This window comes from Peromyscus eremicus, chromosome 19 (assembly GCF_949786415.1).
Source record: "Peromyscus eremicus chromosome 19, PerEre_H2_v1, whole genome shotgun sequence".
Lineage (NCBI taxonomy): Eukaryota > Metazoa > Chordata > Mammalia > Rodentia > Cricetidae > Peromyscus > Peromyscus eremicus.
The window spans coordinates 59,260,571-59,286,552 of record NC_081435.1 but is presented as its reverse complement, the minus strand read 5'-3'; the positions used below and the strand labels follow the sequence as shown (position 1 = coordinate 59,286,552).

General features: G+C 37.3%; 1 protein-coding gene across 1 annotated transcript in view; it reads left to right on the top strand.

Moving 5' to 3' along the window:
* Window positions 1-25,982, top strand: part of Dcc (DCC netrin 1 receptor) — a 722,447-nt gene that overhangs the window by 367,977 nt on the left and 328,488 nt on the right. Inside the window, exon 8 of the mRNA XM_059246128.1 lies at window positions 17,451-17,607. Coding sequence (XP_059102111.1) covers window positions 17,451-17,607 — 157 coding nt within the window. The remainder of the gene's footprint in view (window positions 1-17,450; window positions 17,608-25,982) is intronic.

Here is a 25,982-nt window from a genome sequence, read left to right as displayed (position 1 = left end):
TCCATCTGAGTCAATGAAATATGTATTTTCTCTTCCACAATTTCCGCTCTTTGTTTTCTAGATTCTTTGAGCAATTTGTCCTGCCCATCATTTTTGCCTTCCTCCCGGAAATCCTGTGTTTTGACAGAGGAAAATTCCCACCTAGAATTATGAGTTTTATTGCAGCAAATATGATAACCTTCCAATGCTTTTCATCCTTTATAGGGTTTCCAGTCTTTCTCAGGGAAGCATGTAGAATATCCAACCTAAGATTGAACTATAGGGCCAACCCCTCTCCCCACATTCTCCCTCTCTGTCAGGCAGCCTTACAATTTGCCAAGCCCACATTCTCTGGAAATTCATCATACCAACTTAAATATAGAATTGATTTCCTATGCAGTCACTTTTAATTTTGTTAGTTACAACTTAAGCTTAAAAATAGGGGACCTCGTTGGGAACTGGCACATTACTTGGAGTGAAATGCAAAGTAGACACACAGACAGACGGGTGCCAGGTAAAATCAAAGGCTTATCATGAATCCAGTGTGTGGTGGAGGATGGCATTTCTCGGGTTGAAGGTGTACTTTGAGTGCCTTATCTCCTCGGTCTGTGTTTGGAAGCAGGATGGTACATCTCCTTTCCAGCTACCCAGGATTTATCTCTTTCCTCTGGTAGGTAGATGATCCTAGAAAGAATTCTGAAATAACATTGTCCTTATGGCGTTTTGATTTTTATTTAGTTATTGTTTATACTTTTCACACAAAATGAAATGCTATACTTCTGATAGATGGGCGTTTTATGCATCTTCAGGGATTATCCTATGCTTTTAAAGGTAAAATAAAGCTATTAGCATTAGAGCAGATATTCAGCTGTTCCCAGAGGGGCAGCCTTTTCCTTTATGATCATATATTGCAGAACTGTTTTAGACTTAGAGCATAGTTTTTAATATATGAGAGTTTATGTATATGGAGCACCCGATGTTTCTCTATTGTTAGCCTCTCACATCATCTACATGTGTTAAAATTGAGAAATCATCTTGGCCTAGTGATGTGAAGCAGGTTGTCTTCTGCATTCAGCTTTCACCAGGTCTTGTTGTAATCCTGTCTTTCTGTCTTTTCCAATCAGAGTACTTCCTTACACTTAATCGTCACGTACCTATTGTCCATTTCTTGGCACATTCTCTATCTCTCCCAGTTTACTCTGACCAAGTGCAATAGTATTGGCAATGTTCCCTATAGACTATCTTTCAACCCAGATTTGTTTCAAGCTTTTCCCTCAACATTCAGACTCCAGTGTGAGACTTTTGGAAAAAAATAAATATGATGAAGCAAATTTCCCTCTCTTCATATAATCTCAGGGATAGGTGATACCACAGAATGCCTGAAGATACCTTTACCACAGGCTTGGACAAGGTTAAGTATGCTGGGGCTTTAGAGGGTACAGATTAATTGTACAGAAATTCAGCAATAAAATTCTTAAAAGTGTACTGATTCCTCATCCATTATCAGCATCTGAGGGAATTAGACAGAATGGATAATATATATTTTTGAAGTATGATATAGCTGTTGTTAAATGTTTATTCTGATCCATCTGCTTTTTGTTTGTTTTTGTTTCCTAGTTACTCTGAAATGTGTTTATTTAAAGGTCATACTGTGGCCTCTGTGGAGACCTGGCTATGTTTAGTAGGGAAGACCTGAAGATGAGATTTAGTTAACAGAGCCCTCTAAATCAGCAGGATCAACGAACATATGAACTCACAGAGACAGTGGCAGCATGCACAGGGCCTGAATAGGTCTGCACCAGATGGGATCCTAGAGGTCAAAGTCAGCAGTTAGCCTGCCTGCTTCCTGGCTGGAGTCGTTTTATTTATTTTTATTTATTTACTTATTTCTTTATAGTTGGGGTTTAGAAATTTTCTGTCATTTTTCTCACTTTGATCAATTGAAAAGGGGAAAAGATAACATTACACAATTGATGAATCAGTTGTGGTTGTGGGTACCACCTGCTTTCCCAAAAAGAGACTGGTCACATCTTTCTCTGTCTGTTTTGGTCTCATCCAGAAGAGCAATACTTCCAAACCAAAATCCAAAAAAGAAACAAAACAAACAAACAAACAAACAAACAAAACAGCAACAAAAAACCACTTCATGCTTTATGTGCATTTCCCCCCTGTTGTTCTGTAGAACATTAACCCTAGAAATGTTGTAAGGTTCTACTTGTATAATATTAATCAAGAGCTGGACATGGTGGTCTGTGCCTGTAATTCCTGTTCTCCAGATGCTGAGGCAGGAAGAGTGTCCAAAATCCCAGGTAATCCTAGGGTGTATAATGTGATCCAGGACAGCATGGACTACAATTTGAGACCTTGTCTTGACAGACAGAAAGGAAGGAAGGAAGAGGGAGGGAGGGAGGGAGGGAGGGAGGGAGGGAGGGAGGAAGGAAGGAAGGAAGGAAGGAAGGAAGGAAGGAAGGAAGGAAGGAAAAGAAAGAAGGAAAGAGAGAGCTGCAAGAACAGCAAAACAAAAACAAAACCCTGACTTGCCAGGCAAGGTGAGCTTTCTGGTGTCCAGTCTGTGAGTGATTTCAGATAGTAACTAACCACTTCCTCATTGTGCTTGAGACCTTTTCCCAACAGGAGGAAATTGATGTTTGGTACTGCAAACCTGGTCAAAAGCCTGTGACTTGGGAGGTCATAAGCCCTGGTGTGGAAGAGGAAAGAGAGGGATGGGAAGAAGGTGAGAGCCTCAGCAAAAGGCAGGGGCATTAGAGAACTTTGACTCCCCCGTACACTGTGCCGCTGACCCTTGAACTTACAGCAGCTGTGATTGTTTGCATGGCATCTCCACAAGAGTGTGACTGTCATGAAATGAAGGGGCTTATGGTTCTTCACACCTCCTTGAGCATTTAGACAAAGAGAAAGATCAGCAGAGGAGGAGAGGCCTCCTTCAGTCATGTAGTCACTGATAAAGTACACATGTTTCTGTCAGCACATCGCCCCCCAAAGCACAGACTCATGTGAACTCCAAAGAAATGTATTAGGTCTGTTCACATACAAAAGAAAGACAAAATACTAATAGCAACAGGAAGGGGAAGAAGAGAAAGCAACACAGGGTGTGTGAATATGATCATAACACACTACATAGACGTATGAAAATATCCTAATGCAATTCCTTTCTATACATACTAATACAAATTTTAAAGAAAAAATTTAAAACTCCTTTTAATTAGATTAATTAATAATCTATCTTAGATTTATATACTTGCTTATTGCTTTTACTTTTATTTCCCTTTAATTTGCTCCAGTGGTTACAAAATTTATGGATGAGTATCACAGGATTAGCAATGCTCACACTGAACCCAGACGCTTCATGAATCTCCATGGCCTGCTGCACCGTTGCATTCTGGGCCTGCTATGCTGACTCACATTGCACCATTCTGTCCGATGCAAACACAGTGTTTAGTCAGCCTGAACTTCTGTAGGATTCTCAAGAAAAGTTAAAATGCATTCTCATCCCGGGGATGAGCATTTCCAACTCCACCTTCTACCACACATTTAAATAAGTTATTTTAAAACTTCAACAAAAATCTCTTGGCTAAGTTGGAAGTTTCCCATTAGCAGACTTCACTGAGCTATCAAATGTGACTGAAGCAATTTTTTTTTCTTTTCAGTTTTTTAGAAAATCCTGAAATAGTAAAAGTGGTTCTTAAAGGTATTCCCCATGCTACAAGGGAGCGGTTAAGCTTTCGGCTGTTATTACAAAAGTGTTCAACTGACTTTTATTTGAATTTCTTAGTACTTCTAGTTATTTAACACAGTACAGTTTCTACAACTAATTCCCTCCCTCTCTCCATCCCTCCCTCCCTCCCTTTTTCCCTCTCTTCCTCTCTCCCTTCCTCCTTCTCTCCCTTCCTCCTGGCTGGCTGGCTGGTTGTTTTTCAGTCTTTTTCAGTTAATGACATGATGTGTTCAGTATTTCACTTTAGTACTCTCTCATCACCAAAAGAAACTGTATGAGAGCACTACTTCTCAGAGCTTGCCGTGCCTGCCTGTATCTCTGGTATGTGTCTTTAGATGTCCATCATAGACAGGGGACAGGATCACAAGGCAGCTGGTCACAAAACACCATATGGCTGGATGAGGTGCAGGAGGAGAAAATCCACACAAAGGAGGGGATCTGTCACAGCTTGTCAGTCTTTATCCCCAGAGAAGCTCTGATGACAGAGGGTTGATGAAACGGCGTACATAGGGTCACTGAGCATTGAAAAAGCATAAAAAAAGTGACTTGAAATTCAATATCAACTCTCAAGGGAAAGGGTGGACATGGAAGGTGCTGGCAAGTCCATGAGGCTCCGCTACCCTGTGGCTGAGGAAAGATACCAGGAAAAGACATTGATAAGAGATAATTAAAGGTATCTTCAGAAAACCAGGAATAGTGACAGGTGCAAAGGACACTGAGGAAAAAAATGTGCCTACAATAAAATAATCTCTCACAGAAGCAGATATGTGGAATGATAAAATTAACAGACAAAGTATTAGAGATGTGTTTCTTTGCTCTGCAACCTGATAAATGAGATGGAGAAGACTATTGAGGTGACCAAGAACTGCCCTTGTATAAGGAAGAAACCATGTGTGTAATGTACTTCACCTATTAAATTTGCTCAACTTATTCCTAGCATGTTTCTATAGAGTTCTGAGGTCTCAAACCAGCCATCATAAAACTGTTCCAGTAGAAGCAGGCTTTTTAAATGTAAGGACTCACAAATATAGAAACAGTCATTCATTAAATGCAAATGGTATGCTAGCTACTTTAGGTAGTATTCAAAATCCATTTCTCAGCACCAGGTAACAACTCTATACTTTAAATAGCTAGATAAAATTTTAAATAAAGCAGGTAATGATCAGAGGAAAGAAATACTTGCCTGGGTCGCAAAATTAGAGGAAGGTTCCAGCAATTATACGTTTTCATTGATGTAACACCAATGACTGTGTGTGTGTGTGTGTGTGTGTGTGTGTGTGTGTGTGTGTATGTGACAACCTATCCATGCTTGTAGATATTTTTTGTTGCATCTTGGGTAAATTGTTTGAAAACATTCTTCCTAGATAAGCACTTTGGAAATAAGAGAATTATTAAAAGCATATCTATGTATTTTTAATGCTCTCAATGCATAGAATTCAGAGGGAGGGGAAGGAAACATTTACTGGTAAACCAATCATCATTTTCCTTCTCATTTCATATAAAAAAATAATTCAAGTTTTAAGGTTTGTAGCTATCTCTGTTGGTGTGAAAATCCTCCCTGAATTTGTCACTCAGCTTATCTCTCTTTATGACCACAGGGAATCTTTTTTAGCATCAGGCTTTCCCCTGGCAGTGTCCTTTGATGTATGATCCTGAGATGAGGAACACACACCCTATATCAAAGCCCCAGGTCCTCTTCTCGATTTACAGATCAACCCAAGACACATTCGGCAGCTCCTTTTATGCTTTTGCTTGAAAGCATTCTTTCCTTTAGAAAATATGCCTATATAATGATGCTTTTGACGTGACATCTACTTTTTAGAAGAGGTTGAAATATATCTCGCTTTGTCTCTTTGGTTGAAAAATAGCCATTCTCACTCCAAGCCTGTATTTTCTTGGAGATTTCTCTGGGTTCAATGTTTGGTCTGGATTTATAGTTTATTTTCAGATTAGTGATGATTGGCATAAACAGCTTGAAGTATAACCTGGGTCTCCCTGTACAGTGTATATTCTCTGATGTTGGCTTAATGCAGCTCTCAACAAAGTCAAATTATTATCTCACAAATGTGCAGAGCCTTTCACTAACTCAACTTCCAATAATATGTTGGATGTCTGTAATGCGATTAGTGATTAATATACTTAGAAAATTTAGGTGGTTAAAGTGGTAAATGAACAAAGTAGACTCTTTTCCTACCCCACCCCACACTTTATAGCTTGGCATAGGTAGGATATCAAAGAAAATAAGACAAAATTAAGTGAGCATACCATTATAGTACAGGATGTGTTTAGATAGATGTTCATATCATGATCGTCATATGAAAGCCCAGAAGAGAGAAACCTGAAAACTTGAGAGATTATTGGAAAAACACACAACCTAAAACCAGAAGGAAGAGCCTAAGCCAGGCCAACAAAGGAAGTATGAGAAAGATTTCTAGCTCAGGCTGTAGTATATAAAATATCAGTGCTAAAGAATGGGGCCTCCTGGACTAAAACATCAGAATGGACTGTTGAGGGTAAGCACAAAAACAAAGTCTGCCGGGCATTGGTGGTGCATGCCTTTAATCCCAGCACTCGGGAGGCAGAGCCAGGCGGATCTCTGTGAGTTCGAGGCCAGCCTGGGCTACCAAGTGAGTTCCAGGAAAGGCGCAAAGCTACACAGAGGAACCCTGTCTCGAAAAACCAAAACCAAAACCAAAACAAAAACAAAAACAAAAACAAAAACAAAGTCTGTAGATGAGGTCTCTGTAGACACTTCAAGTCCAGCTCCTAGATAGATAGAGTCTCTACAGGTGGTTTATAGAATGACCCTGTCTAAAGTAACAAAAAGTAGGGCTGATGTGTGAAGTACAGTGCCCGAGGTAAGAGGAAGAATTTAGGTCCTTACGGCTGATACCCTTCAAGAGAATTATCTAGCATCTCTCCTTCTTTAGTCTTTGAAGATACAATGGCAAGCTTTCTACAAAGCAGTTTTCACATAGGATTCTTCACTGAATATTGGATGGGGTAATAGGTGACTATATAAATTAAATATATTTTACCAAAAAATTTTACATACAGCATAGTCCAACCCCATAGAACTGTTATTTTAACAGTTTATCATTAGCACAAACTATATAGACTTCTAGGGACACAATAGAAAATATTGTGAGAAAACATATACCAAAATACCAGTCTAAAAGGTTAGAATGGAGTTAATTTTTAAGAAATTAATTATACCTTTTATTTGTCTTACAATTATGTAGTATATATCCTCAAAATAATTAGCTGCTCTTTCTGGTAAAAATCCACATGCTAAAAAAATAAAGTTTCTCAAATATGCAAAGTAAGATAAGCATTGTTATAAAGATTTGGAGAAGACCTCTGCTATTCCTTGTCCATGTTAGCACATGAAATGGTATCTTTGCTCAGTTCATGTCTAGGCAGTCATCTTGGTGAGACTTAGTTGTAGGTGTAGTTTCTGACATTTCTAGGAGATAACCTCAAACCAAATTCCCCAATCCTCTGGCTCTTACAATCCCCCCCCAACCCCACCCCAACCCCACCCCCACCCCCACCCCCACCCCCACCCCACTTTGCAATGTTTCTGAGCCTTAGTTGCAAGAGTTATACTGTACAAAAAGTTACAAGCAACTAGTACTGAGAATGGGATAAATAGTCTTACCCAAGGAAGAGCTCACTAACTGGTTATCTAACACCAAATGGTCAGCCCTGAAAGCATGCATACAAGTACCTTAATGCAGATTAATCAGGTTATATCCATGTATTTAGGAATATAGATACATTGAGATACACATATGTAATTGTTTGTAACAACAATTAATGGAAAAAGAGGCCATGAATTTAAAACAGCAAGGATGTGCATGGAGGTTGAAATAGAAAAGAGAAGGAGGACATGATATAATTACATTATAATTGAAAAAATAAATCACTAAAAATATGTGGAGAAAAGAAAATGTATACACTATTGATGGGAAAGTAAATTAATATAGCCATTATGGAGATCAGTGTGGGTGATCCTGAAAACACCAAAATAACAACAGCTGTGTGCCACACCTGTACCTGGTATCTCTAGAGGAAATTCAATAAGGATATTGAAGAGATACCTGCGCTTCTAAATGATTGTAGCACATCATGAGAGGCGTGAGGTGTACTCAAGTGTGATAGGCCTTGATGGGAGAATGAATAAAAATGTATTGTCTATTAATAATGTGCCATCGTTTTGTAAGAAACTGAGTGCTGACATTTGCTGTATTGTGGAATAAACTGGAGGAGATTATGTTAAGTAAAATAAGCCAATGGACATAAATGCTACATATATTGGCTTAAATTAGGATACAATTAAGAGTAATTTCCTAAGGGCTGAGGAGAATTCTTATGTGCCGGCTACACAAATGTGAGGACCAGAGTCTGGCTCCCTAGCAACCATGTAAAAGCCAGGCATGGAAGCGTGTGCCTATAGTCTGGTGCCAGGCACACAGCAAGTGGATTCCTGGTTGGAGCTGGCCCAACAGTAGAGCCAACGTGGTGAGTCCTTTGTGCAGGAAGAGGCTATATCTCAAAAAGTAAGATGCAGTATAACAGAAGACACCCAAAATTGACTTCTCATCTTTCTGTGCATATATGTGGATGTGTATACATGAATGTATAGTATTGCATGTTTGTACGTAATATCAGTATATACGCAGAAATTTTTTTGCAAATTAAAAATACATAGGAATGGAGAAAAAGATAGTGGTTTGTAGAGTAAAGGATGTGTAATAAAGAAAAACGAAGAGTGGGGATGGGATAAACAACGCTAGCCATTTACATGGATGGAATAAATGTTAACGTTAATAAGATGTGAAGTATCTACAGTTCATAGGCATTTAATATGTATTTTGTAAATCAGCAGAAAAGATGAGCTTCAAACTTCTCCAAACAAAAAAATTGATAAATGTTAAAGAAAAGGAAAATGCTAATTACTCTGATGTGCCATTAGATATTGTCTATATGGGTTTGGCTATCACACTGGGTCCCTCACTAAACATGGAATATAATTGACTAGACTAGCTGGGCAACAAGCCATCTGAAGTCACATGTTTCTACCAATACTTGGATTATAGGCTTGCCCAACTTGACAGGAGGATGCTGGGAGTGCAAGGTTACCCCCACACACACTTGCACTGCAGGGGCTCTACACCAAGCCATGTCCTTAGCCACATGATTAGGATTTAATGAGAAAGGTGAAGTATACTTCTATTTCATTATTTAGAAGGAAAGATTTAAGCCACTATTTTTAAAAATCCAAATTTTTTTTCCAAATTTCCTAATAAATGCTACAGTTCTTTGAATTCTGAAAACATTAGAAAATTTTATAAAACAAATTATGTTTTGAAAATTTTGAAATCACATAAACAAGTTTCTTTTGTGTACAAATTTATTCAAATTGTTTTATTAACTTTGAACATTTCATTTTTATCCACTTTCCCACTTAAACAAATCATACTTTGGTCTGATGTCTACCAACAGAATAAAGAGAGAAAAAATATTTAAACAGAAAAAAATATTCTTGGAGCAATGGAATCTCCCTCTTACTTCACTAATAATGCCTACATATATTTTATTTTTATTATGTCTTTAGGGCAATGTAACCCAACACCTAATAAAGCATCTAGTTGGTAGACGTGATTATCATATCTTAGTGAATAACATGGAGAATGAAACAGTGAAATTAATATTTTGTTAGAAGTTTATGTAACTTAAATACTTTTTCTATTAGAAATTTATTTTAACTTTTATATTATAAGTAGGGAATGAGGGTAGTATACTACTAATGTTCTCAGAACAAAATGAAATGACACCAAACACTACTTATTAAATTTATAAAACAATAAATACTTTGGTATCTCAGAAGACTATGACTTTATGGAAAAATTAGCTCAATAGCATACTAATGTTTTAGATATAATAAAATACTATATTTTATTTCAAAAGCATTTGGGGGAGTTATAATTAATTTTAGAAATCACCCTCACCATCTAAATTTTGCTACTCTGGTATTTTTTAAGTATTCCTAAAAGCAGAAGACTTTGCTGTTAGAGTATGGCAAATTCACTTCTTCCTCTCTTGACAACAGATAAAGAAACTGTAACCATGGAAACAGTAATGGGCCAGAGAGATTAGGGCCAGGCAGGAGATTAGACCTCTAAGAGCAATGAAAAGAGGTTCTGATTGGTTCTTTATTGAGACCTTATTTGAAGAGAAGTTACCGTTGAAAGAAAGCACAGAGGATTAGCATGGACCATATTAATTCCCCTATACAATATAGGAAGCTATTGCTTTGTTTAAGAAAAAAAGATATCCTTCTTTTTTCATATGACAACCATTTAAACAGAAGGGTAAAAATTCTGTGAATCATGCTATTCCCAGCTTTGTCTGTACCATATAAGTCTGACCCAGCTGACTAAGAAGCAACTCCCGAAGGCCAGGGAGAAAAGAACATCCATCTGTGAGCACACTCACACTGCACTTCTCACTGGCGTGCTTGGGATGAGCCAAGCTTAATTTTGATTATGACGTCATGTAGGAGTGAGTTTTCTTGGGAGGAAAAAGATTTGAAAACTTCATTCATAGTTTCTTGAAATGTATTTTTATAACTTCCTGAAAAACTTCACAGAAGTTTTCGAAACCATCATTAATAACATTTGTAAAGAGAAAGTATCTAGTAAGAAACTCATGTTCCTTAAATTGATAAATACAGAGTTGGTCTGTTTTGAGTTGTGTGCTGTCTATAATAGATTTCCTGAGGAAGAAGTCATTTGTTAGTTTTCAAGTTCTCAATTTACTGAAGTTAGAAGGTCCAACTCAGTGGTAGCGATAGTTTTAAGTGGAAAGCAGTTTTCCCAAATTTAATTCTGGAAGGGTGGTGCTGGTCCACCCTTACTGACGGTAATCAAGAGTGTGGTTTCCGGCTGTCCTGCAACACTGACTACTTTAAAATCATTCCATTAGGACAGGCTTGCTTTTTGCTTAGGTTGTATTTGAACACGTATTTCTTAATTATTTCTCAGGCTTAAATCTACTTTGAAATAGAATTATTCATTATTTACTTTTAGACATTCTTCTTATGATGAAAATAATTGCTTGTTTCATGTTTTACAAACTCTTTGGGGTGCTTTTCCCATAGAGAAAGTACCTACAGGGAAGTGTGCAGATGATACTATTAGCTGTTGAAGAGTGGGGATTGCTTGAACCACACTGGACATTGCCAGAGGATGAAGATGAATTAAAAGGGCTGGATATAAGCATCAAAAAAGCCAGGAGTTCCTATACCCTCCACAAGGACAATGAGTCCATCTGATGTCTATGTCTCTCCTCTATACCCAGGTCAAATGTTGCACATACAGTTATATACAATGAGCACTGTCTGTGTTGAGTGTATCTGTAAGCCTTAACCCAAAGACATTTTCCTGGACACAGGGCACATGTTTCCATTGAACAAGAAAAGAAAATAAAAAATACGTGCCAGTATCTTCTTCACTTAAATTCAGGAATCTTCTTCACTTAAATTCAGGAAAGGAACAGAAAGATGCTAAGCACTCATATTTCTTCCTTGAATCATTACAGTTACAGAATCTCCCATGGGATAACCATTGAATTTCCCACAATTAATATCATCTCAATAATTCATTCTTTGGTTTTCATTTGGTAACAGAGCTTCACTGCACAGCCCAGTTTAACCACAGATTTGTGGTTGTACTACCTTGGCATCCTGAATGCTGAGGTTAATAGTATGCTTAAGTCAGTCAGTCAAGGCTTCATTTTCCCATTGATGTCCCTTTTTCTACCCTAGAAATTTTATGTAATATATATATATATAAGTTTATATATATATATATATAAGTTTATATATATAAGCTTATATATATATATAAGTTTATATATATAAATTTTATGTGACCCTTGATACACACACACATATGATATACAAACCAAGTTACTGATCATGAATTATAAAGAACTCTACATTAAAAATCTTAGTGTGCATGTAAATTACCATTTATTATACATGAAATCAAGTCTGTATACTAATGATTTGGATACAGTTGTTTATATTTACATAAAGAATTACATCTTTACAGACTAATAAATACTGTAGAACATAGAGAGTACTTTTTTAGAGGTGATTTGTGATTTGATTTTATAGTTACCAGTGTTGAGAATGCCACTTTGAATAAGTAGGTAGTACAAAGGGGCAGAAGTTTAAGGTCATTTCAGAAATTGTTGAAATTTCTGTCCTAATATCAAGGCAAATTCATTTTGTAAATGAAACTCAAGTCAGCAATTCAAGAAAGAATTAAAAAAAAAACCTCACTAGCCCAATAAAACCTAAAATATATTAAATTGATAGTTAAATGTTAAGTGGTAACCTGCAGGGAAACATTGTCTTTGTTTTCCACAATTAAACTATTATTTTAAGAGCTTGCTAAAACTCTGCAAGTTCAGGGGAAAACATGCTTTCTTAATATCCAATAGTTTCAAGTCTGAGATGAGGTTACTTTGGGCAGTTTTCATTGGACCTGCATGGCATGTTACCATGAACAAGGTGAAGTGCATCTGTTGTATGTACAGAATTAAAAGAGGCAGTCAAGTCACTGTTTGCAGCCAGGGCAATTTGCAGTCAGAAACACCTCAGATCCATTACACTCTTGACTTTAACTTCAATTTTGACCACTGTGCTTTCTGAAAGCTTTTACTCTTTCCCAATATTTTACTGCTCCTGCATTCAAATAGGTGACCCCACTGCAGTCACAAGCCACAGTTAAGAAGCTAGGTCACACATATGTCATTCTTTAAGCAACCCCTCTCTGCCCTGTTTTGCTTTGTGACCTCTGACCTCTTCCACACTGGTATTCCAGTGATTTCTTCCATAACAATATGTACATTCTTAAGCTTTTTTTTTTTTTTTTTTTTAACTTGGGTAGAGGAAGCCTAACCAAGGCAAATGGTAAGCGTGAGCTAAAACAGCAAACTGACTGTGAAATTTGAAATTTGCCCTGGGATAAAGAGAAGATATTGAGGACAAATAAGCAGAAGAGTCATATGACCAAGTGTGTATTTGTCTAAGCTTATTCGAGATGCAGCACAGAGTATGCGCTGGAGGAAGGTGAATTACAGGAAGCTGTAGTCGCTAGGAGACACTTGTGATGGATCTGCTAAGCAGGCATAGGGCAGGGATAAACACTTCCTATGAGTGAGCACAACAGTGAGCATCTGCGTGCGCTTTTGTGCAGTGGGAAAATCCTAAATGCAGCAAACAGGAAAGCTGGGCATAGATGTACGCTTTGACTCACAGGTGGTACGAATCTAACATGAGGAACAACCAGAAGAGTGGTCTAGGAGTAGAAGCGAGCTGAGAAGATGGAGAGAATCTGGATTCTCTGTGCTGCTTTAAAGCATCTGTTATGCTGAAATTAGGGAGATTTTTGTGAATCTTTCCCTCTCTTCGCTCTCAGGAGAGAGACTGTGTATCAGATGTCAGGCTTTTCTCTTCTTCTCCCAATTCTGCTCTAACAGACCAACTTGCAGCCAATCTTCTGTTCGTTGTAAATGCTCTATATCTCTAGAAAAAAATTATATATACCAAAAAGTAAACAAAGGATCCATGGAGCCAGAAATAACTCAAAAACTTCCTCCCATTCTCTAAAATCTCTACATCTTTATGTAACGGATAAGAATTTCACATGGAAAATCTTTCTCAAATCATTGAAAAGTGAAGAATCTCCTTCTCCACAGTTGAAAGGATTTCTTTCACAGATAACCAGTTTAATCCACAGCAGGAATACTGACTCAGCCAATTCCTGCACAAAGTGAATGCAGAGAACTAGAGAAAAGAGTCTGCAAAAGTCACTTCAAAGATAGTGTAAACATTAGCCATTATGATCCCGATCTGTTCTTTTAATACCCTCTTATATTATGTAATGTTTACATGTGATGTAGATTAATACACCTAAAATTAAGTAATCAAAAACACAGGTTGGCTTAATAGAGTGAAGATTACAGGTGAAACAAACATCTAAAATAAACAAACTTTACATGTTTTTGAAAAGATCGACTATGTAGTTGTAGTTTCCCCTCGATTTAGTTATTTGTATTCATTGAACTAGCTTAGTAATATTTAAATGGTTAAGAAAGTGACTTTTCAAGGAGCCGGTGCACCAGGAGTTTCTGTGTTAATGGTCCTTACCATTATTATTACCAGTTATTCCTGTCTCCTGGGGCATAACTGCTCTCCTCCACACAGCTCAGCTTCATCTACATCAGATCTCAGGAAGAAGCCTTCCTAGCAATGAGGAACCTGATAATATTTAATAAATAATACATGGACCCCACAGACACTGGTGAATGTGTTGCTTAGCGGACAGTGTGAACTGTGAATAAAAACTGTGTCTGTTGAAACTGGCTGGCTGATTAGACTTTCAGTACTATGGAGAGGTTGGAATGTTGCAGGTCCAAGATGCCAGTTACCTGTTCTTGGGCTATGTCTCACCTTCTGGAACAGACATTCCTTGCCCACTTCTGTGTCTGCACTAACATCCTGGTAGTAATAATAGATAGAAACCTTTAAAAATCTATTAACTTAGCAGACTGCTAGCTACCATCAATCCAAAAGCTAAGAATATCATTAGAGAACATCTTGGGCCTATAGAAAGTCTTCCCCCATCTTGCTATAACCACCTCTCTGATCTTCTCATCAATGTATGTTAAACTTGCCTTGATTTATTTGTTTGTTTTTTCTATAAAATTATAAAACTTTGTGGAAACATGGAACATGGTCACTCAAAATTGCTCTAGAATAAACTATTTCTTATTGCCTAAAACGGTTGTATAGAGGCAACTGTGTTGTTTGTAGTTTGAAGCTAGAAATCATCTGTCAAGATGAAACATTTTCTTGATTCAGGAAGCTGAACAAAAGACAAAACATCCACCAAAGATGAATTATTATGCATTTACAGGCACACCATAATTAGGAGAAGAATGACGTTGGAATCTATAAGTGACTCAAATATCTGCAAATCTATTTTTCCAACTCTAAGTGCTGCAGAGCACTTCCTATGAGCAGCAGTTACTAATTTCTGTCTTAAATTCAGGGACACTCTAAAGTAAAGCACAATTGTGTATCTTTATGTCTTAAAGGAATTTTTTTTTGTCTCTTCTTGCAGATTATTCATGGCAACTACTTCAGTCTTTGGGTAGTCCCTATTCAATTGAAAACTACATATTTATAGTATTATATTTCATTGAAAACTATCCCTGTACACTTATGGAGTACACTGTGATATTTTGGTATATGTACTGTGCTGGTATGGCTTTATGTCACCTTGAAATAAGTGGAAGTCATCTGACAGGGAAGAGCCTCAATTAAGAAAATGCCTCCAAAAAATCAGGTTGTAGGCAAGCCTGTGGGACATTGTCTTAACTAACAACTGACGTAGGAAGGCCCAGCCTTTGTGGATGGTCATCTCTGGGCTGGAGGTCATGGGTTCTATAAGAAATCAGGATGAGCAGGCCTTGAGTGCAAACCAGTAAGCAGTACCCTCCAGGACCTCTGCATCAGCTCCTGTACCCAAGTTCCTTCGCTGTTTGAGTTCCTGCACTGACTTCCTTTGATAATGACAAGTGATGTGGAAGTATAAATAAACGCTGTCCTCCACATCTTGCTTTTGGTCATGGTTTTTCATCACAGCAATAGTAACCCTAATTAAGGAACACACAGAGGGTGGCATGGTGATACCAAGCTAATTGCAAATCTATCACCTCCCTCATTTGATAAATGGACATATCAAATGTACTCTTTCATAGTTTACAACATAGAACACATTATTATAAACTATCCATCTTTCTGTGTTCTTCCATGTAGTATATTTTAAAATCAATCCCCCTAAGGCAGACCTAGAGAGGAAACTACAGAATGAACACACATTCAATAAAGTTGAGTGCAAAGAGATGTAACTATGGTGACTGTTACCTGAGGCTAGAGATGGAGAGGTGTTGATCACTTGGTTTCACATTGACCATAAGCTCTTAATTTGTTGCTTTTAATTATTTTTGGTCCTCTATAATTATACAAATAGGTTACTCCAAGTTGTATCAAAAACAGTATAAGGACACTCTGAGTGAATAAGGTTTTGTCATTGCTGCTTGTTTTCCTGTAGCATTTATGGAGAATGTTGGTGTCTCATTGGGTTAATATTAAAAGAGAACCTTACAGTCTATGTCAGTTTGTGTACAACTGTTTGTTCTGTGTCTTTTCTGTTGTCAATCACCTTTCACCTATGAAATCAGTAATTAAGAGAATTATAACTTTTCTTTGACAGAAGAAATCGTGTATTTGCCTGACATCAGGTGACTTCCCTATTTATGATAATTATACATAATCACATCTCCTGAAATAATGAAAACCATAAACAAAACAATCAACAGCATTTGTTACATCCCTGTGAGACCATGGCCCTTCCCTTCTGTTTCAACTCCTCAAAAAAGCTAATTAATTCACTTTGACAAAACTGTAACTAATTTAATTTTTTATATAAACATTTTGTTTTAAATAAACATTCCGAATTGTATGTTTTACTTCAAATATAGACACATGAATTTTTTTGTTCATTCACTCATTAATTCATTTACTTACTCAACCCTTGCCTCATTCCAGAAAGAATTCCAAGAAACATCATTAATTATATACAATAATTTGTTCTACCATCATATTGCCAATATATCTCTTGTTCAAAATATTCCATCACTTGTTCTCATAAGAAATATAATATGTTTATATAATATTGTATTGACTCCATACTTCTAAAGCAAATCCTATACAGAAATTACATATATATTAAAGATTCACATTATCAGGGCTTTGTTAAGGTAGATGGAGAGAACCTACTGCACAGCTTTTTTCTGATCTGTATGCAATGGTATATGCTTGCCTGTGCATACATATCATACACACACACATACACACACACACACACACACACACACACAATGATTTTTTAAACATTAAAAAAATTGTATTACTCAATGCCTTTCCCTGCTATTTTTTTTTATTTTTATGATGGATTTCAGGAATAATAAAAACTGCATATCATATAATAAAATCATATGTATTGTTGATGTCACTGCTTCAAAAGCCTAGAAAATCTAATCTAGCCTTGATTCCATTTCAGATGTTATTTGTAGACTGAAGTTTCTCAGTTCTGCCTGGTACCAACTGGGCAGCAGCTGTTTTTATAAAATAATCACTCTGAGGCTTAATTTTAATTACAAACTATTTGGTCTGTGGCTCAGGCGTATTGCAAGCTAGCTCTTAAATCTTAAACTAACCCATTTCTATTAATCTATATTTTGCCACTTGGCCATGGTGTTATACCAGTCTGCTGGCATCTTGCTCCTAGGGAAGCTGGATGGTGTCTGCCCTAACTCCACCCTTCATCTCCCTGTATCTCTGCTTGAATTTCCCGCCTGGCTCTTATCCTGCCTTGCCATAGACCAAAGCAGCTTTATTTATTAACCAATGGGAGCAACACATATGCACAGCATACAGAAAGACCATACCACAGCAGTTATTTCTCTTATTCGTCTTTATTAGAACGTATTTGATGTTCTTGGCTATGCATGTTAAGTTCAACTCTGACTTCATGCCTGATTTCCACTATAGCACAAACACTTCTGATGATCTCCTCTTTTTCCTCCTTAGCCATCCCAAGCTCCAGCATCCTTCCTTCTGCTCCCAGAGATGTGGTACCTGTCTTGGTTTCTAGTCGCTTTGTCCGTCTGAGCTGGCGTCCACCTGCAGAAGCAAAGGGGAACATCCAAACCTTCACAGTCTTTTTCTCCAGAGAGGGTGACAACAGGTAGGTACCATCAAAAATTTCAGCCTTTTCCCTCAACACTTTTAATATCCATGAGAGAAATTGATGGTGTAGAATTTGAGGAGGACCTGGAAAAATGTGTGAAATCTTTACTCTGTTTCTCATCCAGACTGAATGAATTTGTTTACTTTGTGAAAACAAGATAACTTGCAAAATCAATTAAAATCATTTACATAGCATCCCTGACAAAAGGCAAGGATACAAATGACTATATAATTTGGGTGGGGTTTTTTTTTTTGTTTTTTGTTTTTTGTTTTTTTGTTTTTTTCACTGATACAGGAAAGAATTATCTGGATATCAAGAGATTAAAGTATTAAGAGCCACTGTGACTAGTCACTGACATCATATGATCTGAAAAAATACAGTGACTTTTCTGACCTTTAACAAAGAAGAAATATTAACTGCCTTACAAGATTTCTGTTAGGATTAAATTAAGATCAAACATATAAAGGTCATAGCACAGAGTGTGTTGTTTGATAAAAGTTATTTGGTGAATATTATAATTGGCTAGGTAAGAATGAACTCTGCTTTCAAAGTTGCAATTCATTGTTTGTGGTTTTTTGTTTTTCCAAAGCCTTTTACTCTCAGAATATTTCAGAATGTTGTGGTTTGGAAATGAGACTTCTCAGTTTTGAGACCATACTGAGTAAGTTCCAGGTGAGAAGTAGAGATCTGTTTCCTGGTACTCTAGTTTCTCAGGTGTATGGCTTCAGTGAGGTGGGAATCCTTAGAAGTACCCCAGGACCCTCAGGACAGTTTTGATTGTCAGGTGATTGTTTAAGGTGCTTTAGAATGACTACGGAAGAATTTCATTCATGCTGCTTCTCAAATGCTTTTTTGTTGTTGTTGTTAACATAACTAAATTATATCTTTTATAGTTTCTGCTTTCTTTTAAAGTTTGACCTGGCTTTAAAATAAAAAGGGAAACATACATACACAGGGCATGTGTTTACTAAGACTGCTCATTGAACAAAGAGGCAGACATTTGTGTCAGCCTTCCTTGCAGTGATTGTCTCCCTGACTTTATGAGGTCTTTGAAGAATTTAGGTCTTGGTGTGTGCACTTATGAAAACTGGAGGCAGTAATCCTCCCAATTATTTTCATGAGTTTATGTGGGTTTCCTGGAGATAATTTAATTTTATCATTCCCAAACTATGCTGACTGTCTCCTCAAATATTATTATTTCTCCTTTTTCTGCATTTAGGCTAATATCATCTATTCAATTACAAAGAAAAAATTCTCAGGTTACACTCTCCCCTCCCTGGTTCTCAACATTGTTCGTTATCAGGACTAATACGTCTACCTCAACCCAAGTGATCCATGCCTTTTTTATTCTGTCAGTCACTTCATCATTATTGACTCAGTCTCTGGGAATAGTTCTGCAGTTTCTAATAGTCCCCTCACTGTATGTAGTTAACATTATGAAATACAGGTTGGATCACCCCCTCCTCTTTTAAAGATGTGAACAGTCATACATATAAATGTAATTAAATGTAAAGTGTAAAGAAAGAGAAAGTAAAACTTCAGAAGTCTTTTGACTAGGAACTCCAACCCTAATCTTTATATAAGCAAAGGTTTTTTTAAAAAAAAATATATATATAACATACAATGGATAAAAATATGTACTCAAAATCAGATGGTTAGATCTGGAAATGGTGCTACCATTTATCAGTTGTGTGATTTTTGTATATTCAGTTTTTATAAATGATAGACAAATAACAAATCCCTTTAGAATAGATAAAATATTTACTTTTCCAGAATACTAAGAGAAATAAGTGAAAGATTTCTTATAGGTTAGTCATGACCCACAGGAAGAATGAAGGACTGAAAAATAGCAAGCTCAGAGACAATATGGAATAGAAAATTAAACTAATTCTCAATAGATAAAGGGAGGGAGATAAACAGGAAGAGGAAGAAATAAAAGAAGGAAGACAGAAACTAAGGAATGGAGGGAATGAGGAGTTAGGAAGCTGATTTTACTGCTGTTACAATTTGAGTAAATCATTATTTTCAAAATTGTTCACAAGCCCCTGCTTTTAAACACTGTTTGACCATGCACTGTCTTTTCAGTATTTCCTATCTTGCAAGCTGAACCCATTCTCTACAACTTCTTATTACTCACTCCTATAGTGGCACCCTAAATCTTGTCATATAATATCGCTATTATATCCATCTCAAACATCACCCCCTTGACTCACTCTCCAGACCTGTATCTTCCCACCTTCTAATTATCTGCTCTCTTGCATCAAACATTTGATTTCACAGGGATCTACAAACCATTGATCCTGGTGTGATTTCTCTGCCCTACAGTGTTCTTTCCCTTCATTTATTAGGCAGTTAAAATTTCATGGGTAACTACTGTGAACACATGCTAATACGTAGCAGGGTTTGTGTATATGTACCACATTTTCTTAATCCATTCTTCAGTTGAGGGGCATCTAGGTTGTTTCCAGGTTCTGGCTATTATGAATAATGCTGCTATGAACATAGTTGAGCATGTGTCCTTGTGGTATGATTGAGCATTCCTTGGGTATGTATAGATTGCCCAGAGTCCAGGGAAAATGCTACATCCAATGTGGAGTATCTGAGGGAAAAAAAATCTATGTACAGTATGCTCTTATGTCTGTTAATTTTATTCCTCTAACACAAAATTCTATCTATACAGTTACAGCTCCATCAGGCCTTCAGGACAGGAATAAATCTAGATATGCCAAGCTCTTTGTCCATCTACTTTATTTCTCTGGGATAAAATCCTGTCTACATAGCTTCAGTTCCACCCTGACACTCAGTTCCTCTTTGTCTTCTTTTACTGCACTATATAGTCCTGCTAACAACTAAGCTCATTTGCTTCCAGCCTCATCTTTGTCCTCTGTTTCTTCACCTTCCATCTCTACTTGCTCTCTACTTCTGGCTCTAATGAACTCTACAAGAGTTCTTCCTTACCAAGTACAAAACCTCTGTATTCTTCCTTTCTCCCTGGTCATGCCATTCTTTCTGTCTCTACAGAAAACACCAGTCTCTTCTTTCCCTCACCAAGTGTTTTCTGCCTCCTCAGGAATGTTGCTCCACCCTATCTTCCACCTTGATATGTAAAAACCTCTTTTGTTCTCAGTCAGTTGCTCTGAGGCCTCAAGACAAGGGGATGATCTGAGCTTCATTTGCACAAGAAACAAAGCTATGCATCTACCCCTTGTTTGGCTTTGCCTACATGACCTTACCCAAGTACTGGCCTGAGCAGGAAGTTCACACACACATTTTATGGGAATTGTGGTCACAAGAAATTCACAACAAGGCACAGCTGAATATTAAGCTGTGTAACACCAAATAGACCATGGTAGATGGCTTCCCACTTGACTGGCCCTTGGCCTGGTCAAGGTATAGCTTTAATACACAGCTGGACTCCTTATACCATATTCTTGTGTCTTGCCACAGGTATATGCCCGAGAGTGGTATAGCTGGGTCTTGAGGAAGATTGATTTCCAATTTTCTGAGAAACTGCCATACTGTTTTCCAAAATGGCTGAACAAGTTTGCACTCCCACCAACAGTGGAGGAGTGTTCCCCTTCCTCCACATCCTCTCCAACATTAAGCTGCTATCAGTGTTTTTGATCTTAGCCATTCTGACAGGTATAAAATGGTATCTCAGAGTTGTTTTGATTTGCATTTTCTGAAGATAAGGATGTTGAGCAATTCCTTCAATATCTTTAGGCCATTTGAGATTCTTCTGTTGAGAATTCTCTCTTTAGATCTGGACCCCATTTTTTAATTGGATTGTTTGGTATTTTGTTGTATAATTTCTTGAATTCTTTATATATTTTGGAGATCAGTCCTGTTTCAAATGTGGGGTTGGTGAAGATCTTTTCCCATTCTGTAGGCTATTGTTTTGTCTCATTTACTGTGTCCTTTGTCTTACAGAACCTTCTCAGTTTCAGGAGGTCCCATTTATTAATTGTTGTTCTCAGTGTCTGTGCTACTGGTGTTATATTTAGGAAATAGCCTCCTGTGCCAATGCATTCAAGACTACCTCCTACTTTCTCTTCTATCAGGTTCAGTGTAATTGGTTTTATACTGAGGTATTTGATTCACTTGGACTTGAGTTTTGTGCATGGCAATAGATATGGATCTATTTGCAGTCTTCTACATGTTGATATCTAGTTATGCCAGCACCATTTAGCTGAAGATGCTTTCTTTTGACTTTCTATGTTCTTACTTCAAATTACTTGAAACTAACATGGGCAAATATAACATGTTCTGAGACTGACATTCTCTTAAATGAATGTAGCAGGCAGAAAGATTCAGCTATGCTCACTTGAGTCACTTTAAATTCATAGGTAGGAATCTCCTACCTATTGCCTACTAATACTGCCAGCAGTTATGTGATATTTATGTCTGCCCCCGTCACACATGTTCTTAATGACATTTAGTGATTTTTCTTCTATTCTCATCGTTTTAATACCTTCAGCCCTCCCTTACTCACAATCAACAATTTCTTGAAAAATCAGAAATGAAGTTCTACAAACTTTTTCTGTTTTCCTTAAATAGCTGGGTATATCTTTAAGTATATAATGTGTCTTTCCAGAAATTTCTAGGGAAAAATGGCTTGTACTTTTTCTAATTAAACAAAATCTCCAAACATAGCAGACTTTATTTTTTTGCTGGCCATCTACTGCTGGACATGGGACCTTCCTTTAAAAGATTTGTATACCCAGTAAGACTCCATTGGAGAAAATTAACTTTCCCTTTACAAGTAGTTGTCTGTTGGAGATAGCTTCTTGGCTAGGTATGGGAGCTCCTGTCTACTTTCCCTCTCAGTACTGGGCCACCTGGTTTGGACCTGTGTAATCTCCATATATGCTACCACAATCTCTGAGGTGATATGTACATTATCCCTGTTGTGTCTGGGAGGACATGTTTCCTTGGGTCTTCCTTCCCCACAGGCTCTTAAAATCACTCTGCCCCCTCTTCCACATACCTCACTAAGCTCTAATGAAAGGAGTTTGGTGAAGACTTCCCATTTAGGGCTGAGAGTCTCAATTCACACTCAGCACATTGTTCAGTTGTGGATCTCTGTATTGGTTCCATCGCCTCCAGGAGGAAGTTTCTCTGATGATAACTGAACAAGACACTGATCTATGGGTATAGCAGAATGTCATTAGGAGTAATTTTTTGCTATGCTCATTTAGCAGAATATTATTTGATGTTCTCCTAAGTCCATGGCCTATTTAGTCTCCTGAGAGACCCAAGCAATGTCAATCACAGGTTCTATCATATGGAGTGGTCCTTAAATCCAACCAGATAACTGTGGGTACTCCCACAACATCTGTGTCAGTATTTTACCATGGAGACAGATCACCAATGTAAATGGAAGTGATTGTAACATGGTTGGTGTTTCCGTTTCTCTTCTAGGAATGTGCCAAGTACCTTAAAGTAAATTGAACATTAGTCAGTAGTGGTGAAGGCTCTACTTATCCCCCTGCTCAACTTCTCTGTGTCCAGTGGAATATATAGATATTGTCTTCAGCAATAGGGCCCTACCATCAGTTTCTGAAGAACAAATAATAGTCTTGCCATAGTCTGAGTTGTTTGCGGTTTTCTATGGTCCTTCTTTCTAACAACACAAATGTAACCCATTTATGACACTGGAGGTTCACTGGGTGCAAGAGCTGTTTTGTTGGGGCAGCCTTGTCTCCCTCATTATTTGATGATGTCATTTAGATCTCTTTCATCTGTGTATATATTTCAAGAAGCTTCTACTGTATTAGGTTTCCACATAACCCTTCAAATGGCCCCTAGTGTTAGCTGTCCCTCCTGTATCCCTTTCTTTACCACATCTTCTCTCCCCTTCTCCATTTAATCATCCTGTTTAGATTCCTTCCTTTCTCTCCATAATCATATATTTCTAATTCCATTTATTTGGGAAATCCTTCCCTGCTACCTAAGCCCTTGGTTATATGGATTGTAACATGTCCATCAAATGCTAGAATCCATGTATGTTTTAGTCACTCTTCTGTTGCTACAAGGATCAACCATGCCCAAAGCAACTATTTAACTGGGAGCTTGATTACAACTTTAGAGGTTTAGTTCATTATCATTATGGCAGGAAGCATGGTGGAATGCAGGCAGACCCTAGAGCAGTAGCTGAGAACTACATCCTGATCTGTAGAAAAAGAAAGAGATTTTGGCTTGGCATGGGCTTTTGAAATCTCAAAGCCCACCCCAGTGACCCACTTCCCCCAGCAACACCACACCACTTAATCCTTCTAGTCCTTTCAAATAGTGCCACTCCCTGTTGACCAAGCATTCAAATATATGAGCTCCAGCGTCTCACACTGTCTTCTAATCATGGGCTTGTTCTTGGTGTTTCATCGTAGCTCCTTTTTTTTATTGTTGTTCACCAGTGATCTGGATGTGGCTAAACTGAAGCGTTAATGTGTGTTCCTCACACCATCTGACCAGCTAGTTTTGCCACCTCTGAGTAGCTCCCCTTTCTTATTTTCATTTGCTTTGTGTCATGTCCTGCTCTGTGTTGTGCTGCTCTGCCATCACCATTACCATGCTCTTCTTTGCTTCTCCCTCCAGAGCTCTCTAGTTTTTAAATATGAATTGCCCCAGGACTCATCCCTGGGGATCTTTTTGCTCATGTCTTGACTTTATATTCTGTGGACCTGTTACTGCCTAAAAAACCTCTCTCTCTCTCTGGCTTCAACTTTTACCTGTGATATAGACTCATTTATCAAATTTCTCATATGAAATCAATCACTAGTATCTTTTGAACAAAATCTACTTTGTTCAAAATCTGCTTTGTTTCAAAGCTAAAAATTTTACCTAAATACTTATAATTCCAGGTTTCTATCCAGCTAACTAAACTTTTCATTTTTCATTCAAACTAGGTCAAAAATTAATTGAATAAATCCCAAATAATCTTTTTATTGATACCCTATCCTTAATTGTCAATCAAATCTTTGTACTACAATCTAAGTATAACCTGTATTCATCAACAAATACTTGTTTCTTGCTTTAAAATAAAAAATAGTTATGATCTGGTTTCCAGCTTAGCGACAGAAATCAAGAGGTGCGTAATGTTTTAGCTTTGGTATGCATAATACATTCAAAAGTCAATTAGTCAATTAGTAAAACACATACAGAATCCTATTACTATTACACCATCTTCATTTATGTATGCTACTTTCCATCATACCATTACAAAATTCTAGGAAGTCGAGTCTTTTAACAACTAACTTCATCTTTTAAATCATAAATTGAATTATACTGTGTTTTGTTTTGTTTAATTTAAAAGCTTTGGTTGACTTCCTTTTCTTTCAGGTTAGCTAAACCCTTCCTGTTCTAGTCCCTTGTACCTTCTCTATTCCCACCATTTAATGTTCTTATTAGTTTTCAGTTGTCCTAAATATACCTACAATGTCTTTCCTGTCTTTGCTGTAATGTATACAGAATCATCTCCTTGAGCCCATACCCACAATTATGTAAATTATTCCCTAATTTCAGCCAACTTTGTGCTGAATCTCACTTCTTCATGAACATATTTCCCAATCCTTTGCACTCACAATCACCTTCTCTTATCCATGCAGTTTATTTATTTATCTTTTATTTTGGTTTGGTTTGGTTTCTGAGGTTGGGGGAGACAAAGGAAAAGATGATCTTGCTGTGTTATCTAGTGTAGTCACAAACTCTCAGGCTCAAACAATACGTATTAATATTTTTCCTTAAGCTTCTTTCTCCTACTAGAACATAGATTTCCTGTGAGTGCTTTTCTTTGTTTTATGTCTTTTGATTGTTCTTCTTAACACCAGAGACAATATCTAAGGCACCACAGCACTAGTTATGCTTCAAATTTAAGCCCTAACTGAAATGTCAATTACTACACGAAAATCTCTACCACCTTCCAAGTCAGAATTCATCAATATTTCCTTTATATCTTCCTTTTGTGTGTGTATGTGACTGAATTAGTGTAAGAGCATTTACTACCTTTCTTTTTTTTTTTTTTTTTTTTTTGGTTTTTCGAGACAGGGTTTCTCTGTGTAGCTTTGCGCCTTTCCTGGGACTCACTTGGTAGCCCAGGCTGGCCTCGAACTCACAGAGATCCGCCTGGCTCTGCCTCCCGAGTGCTGGGATTAAAGGCGTGCGCCACCACCGCCCGGCATTTACTACCTTTCATTGCACTCTATTTTTTGTTACACCCATATAGATTGTCCTACTGTCAATTGAAACTGAACTTCACCCTGCACAGAAAATCATTAATTAGATCTTATAAAATAAATTGGCAGAAAGATACTGTCATATTCTTGATAGAGTTTCTCCTAGCCAATAAGATAAATTGTGGAGGATGGAAACACAGA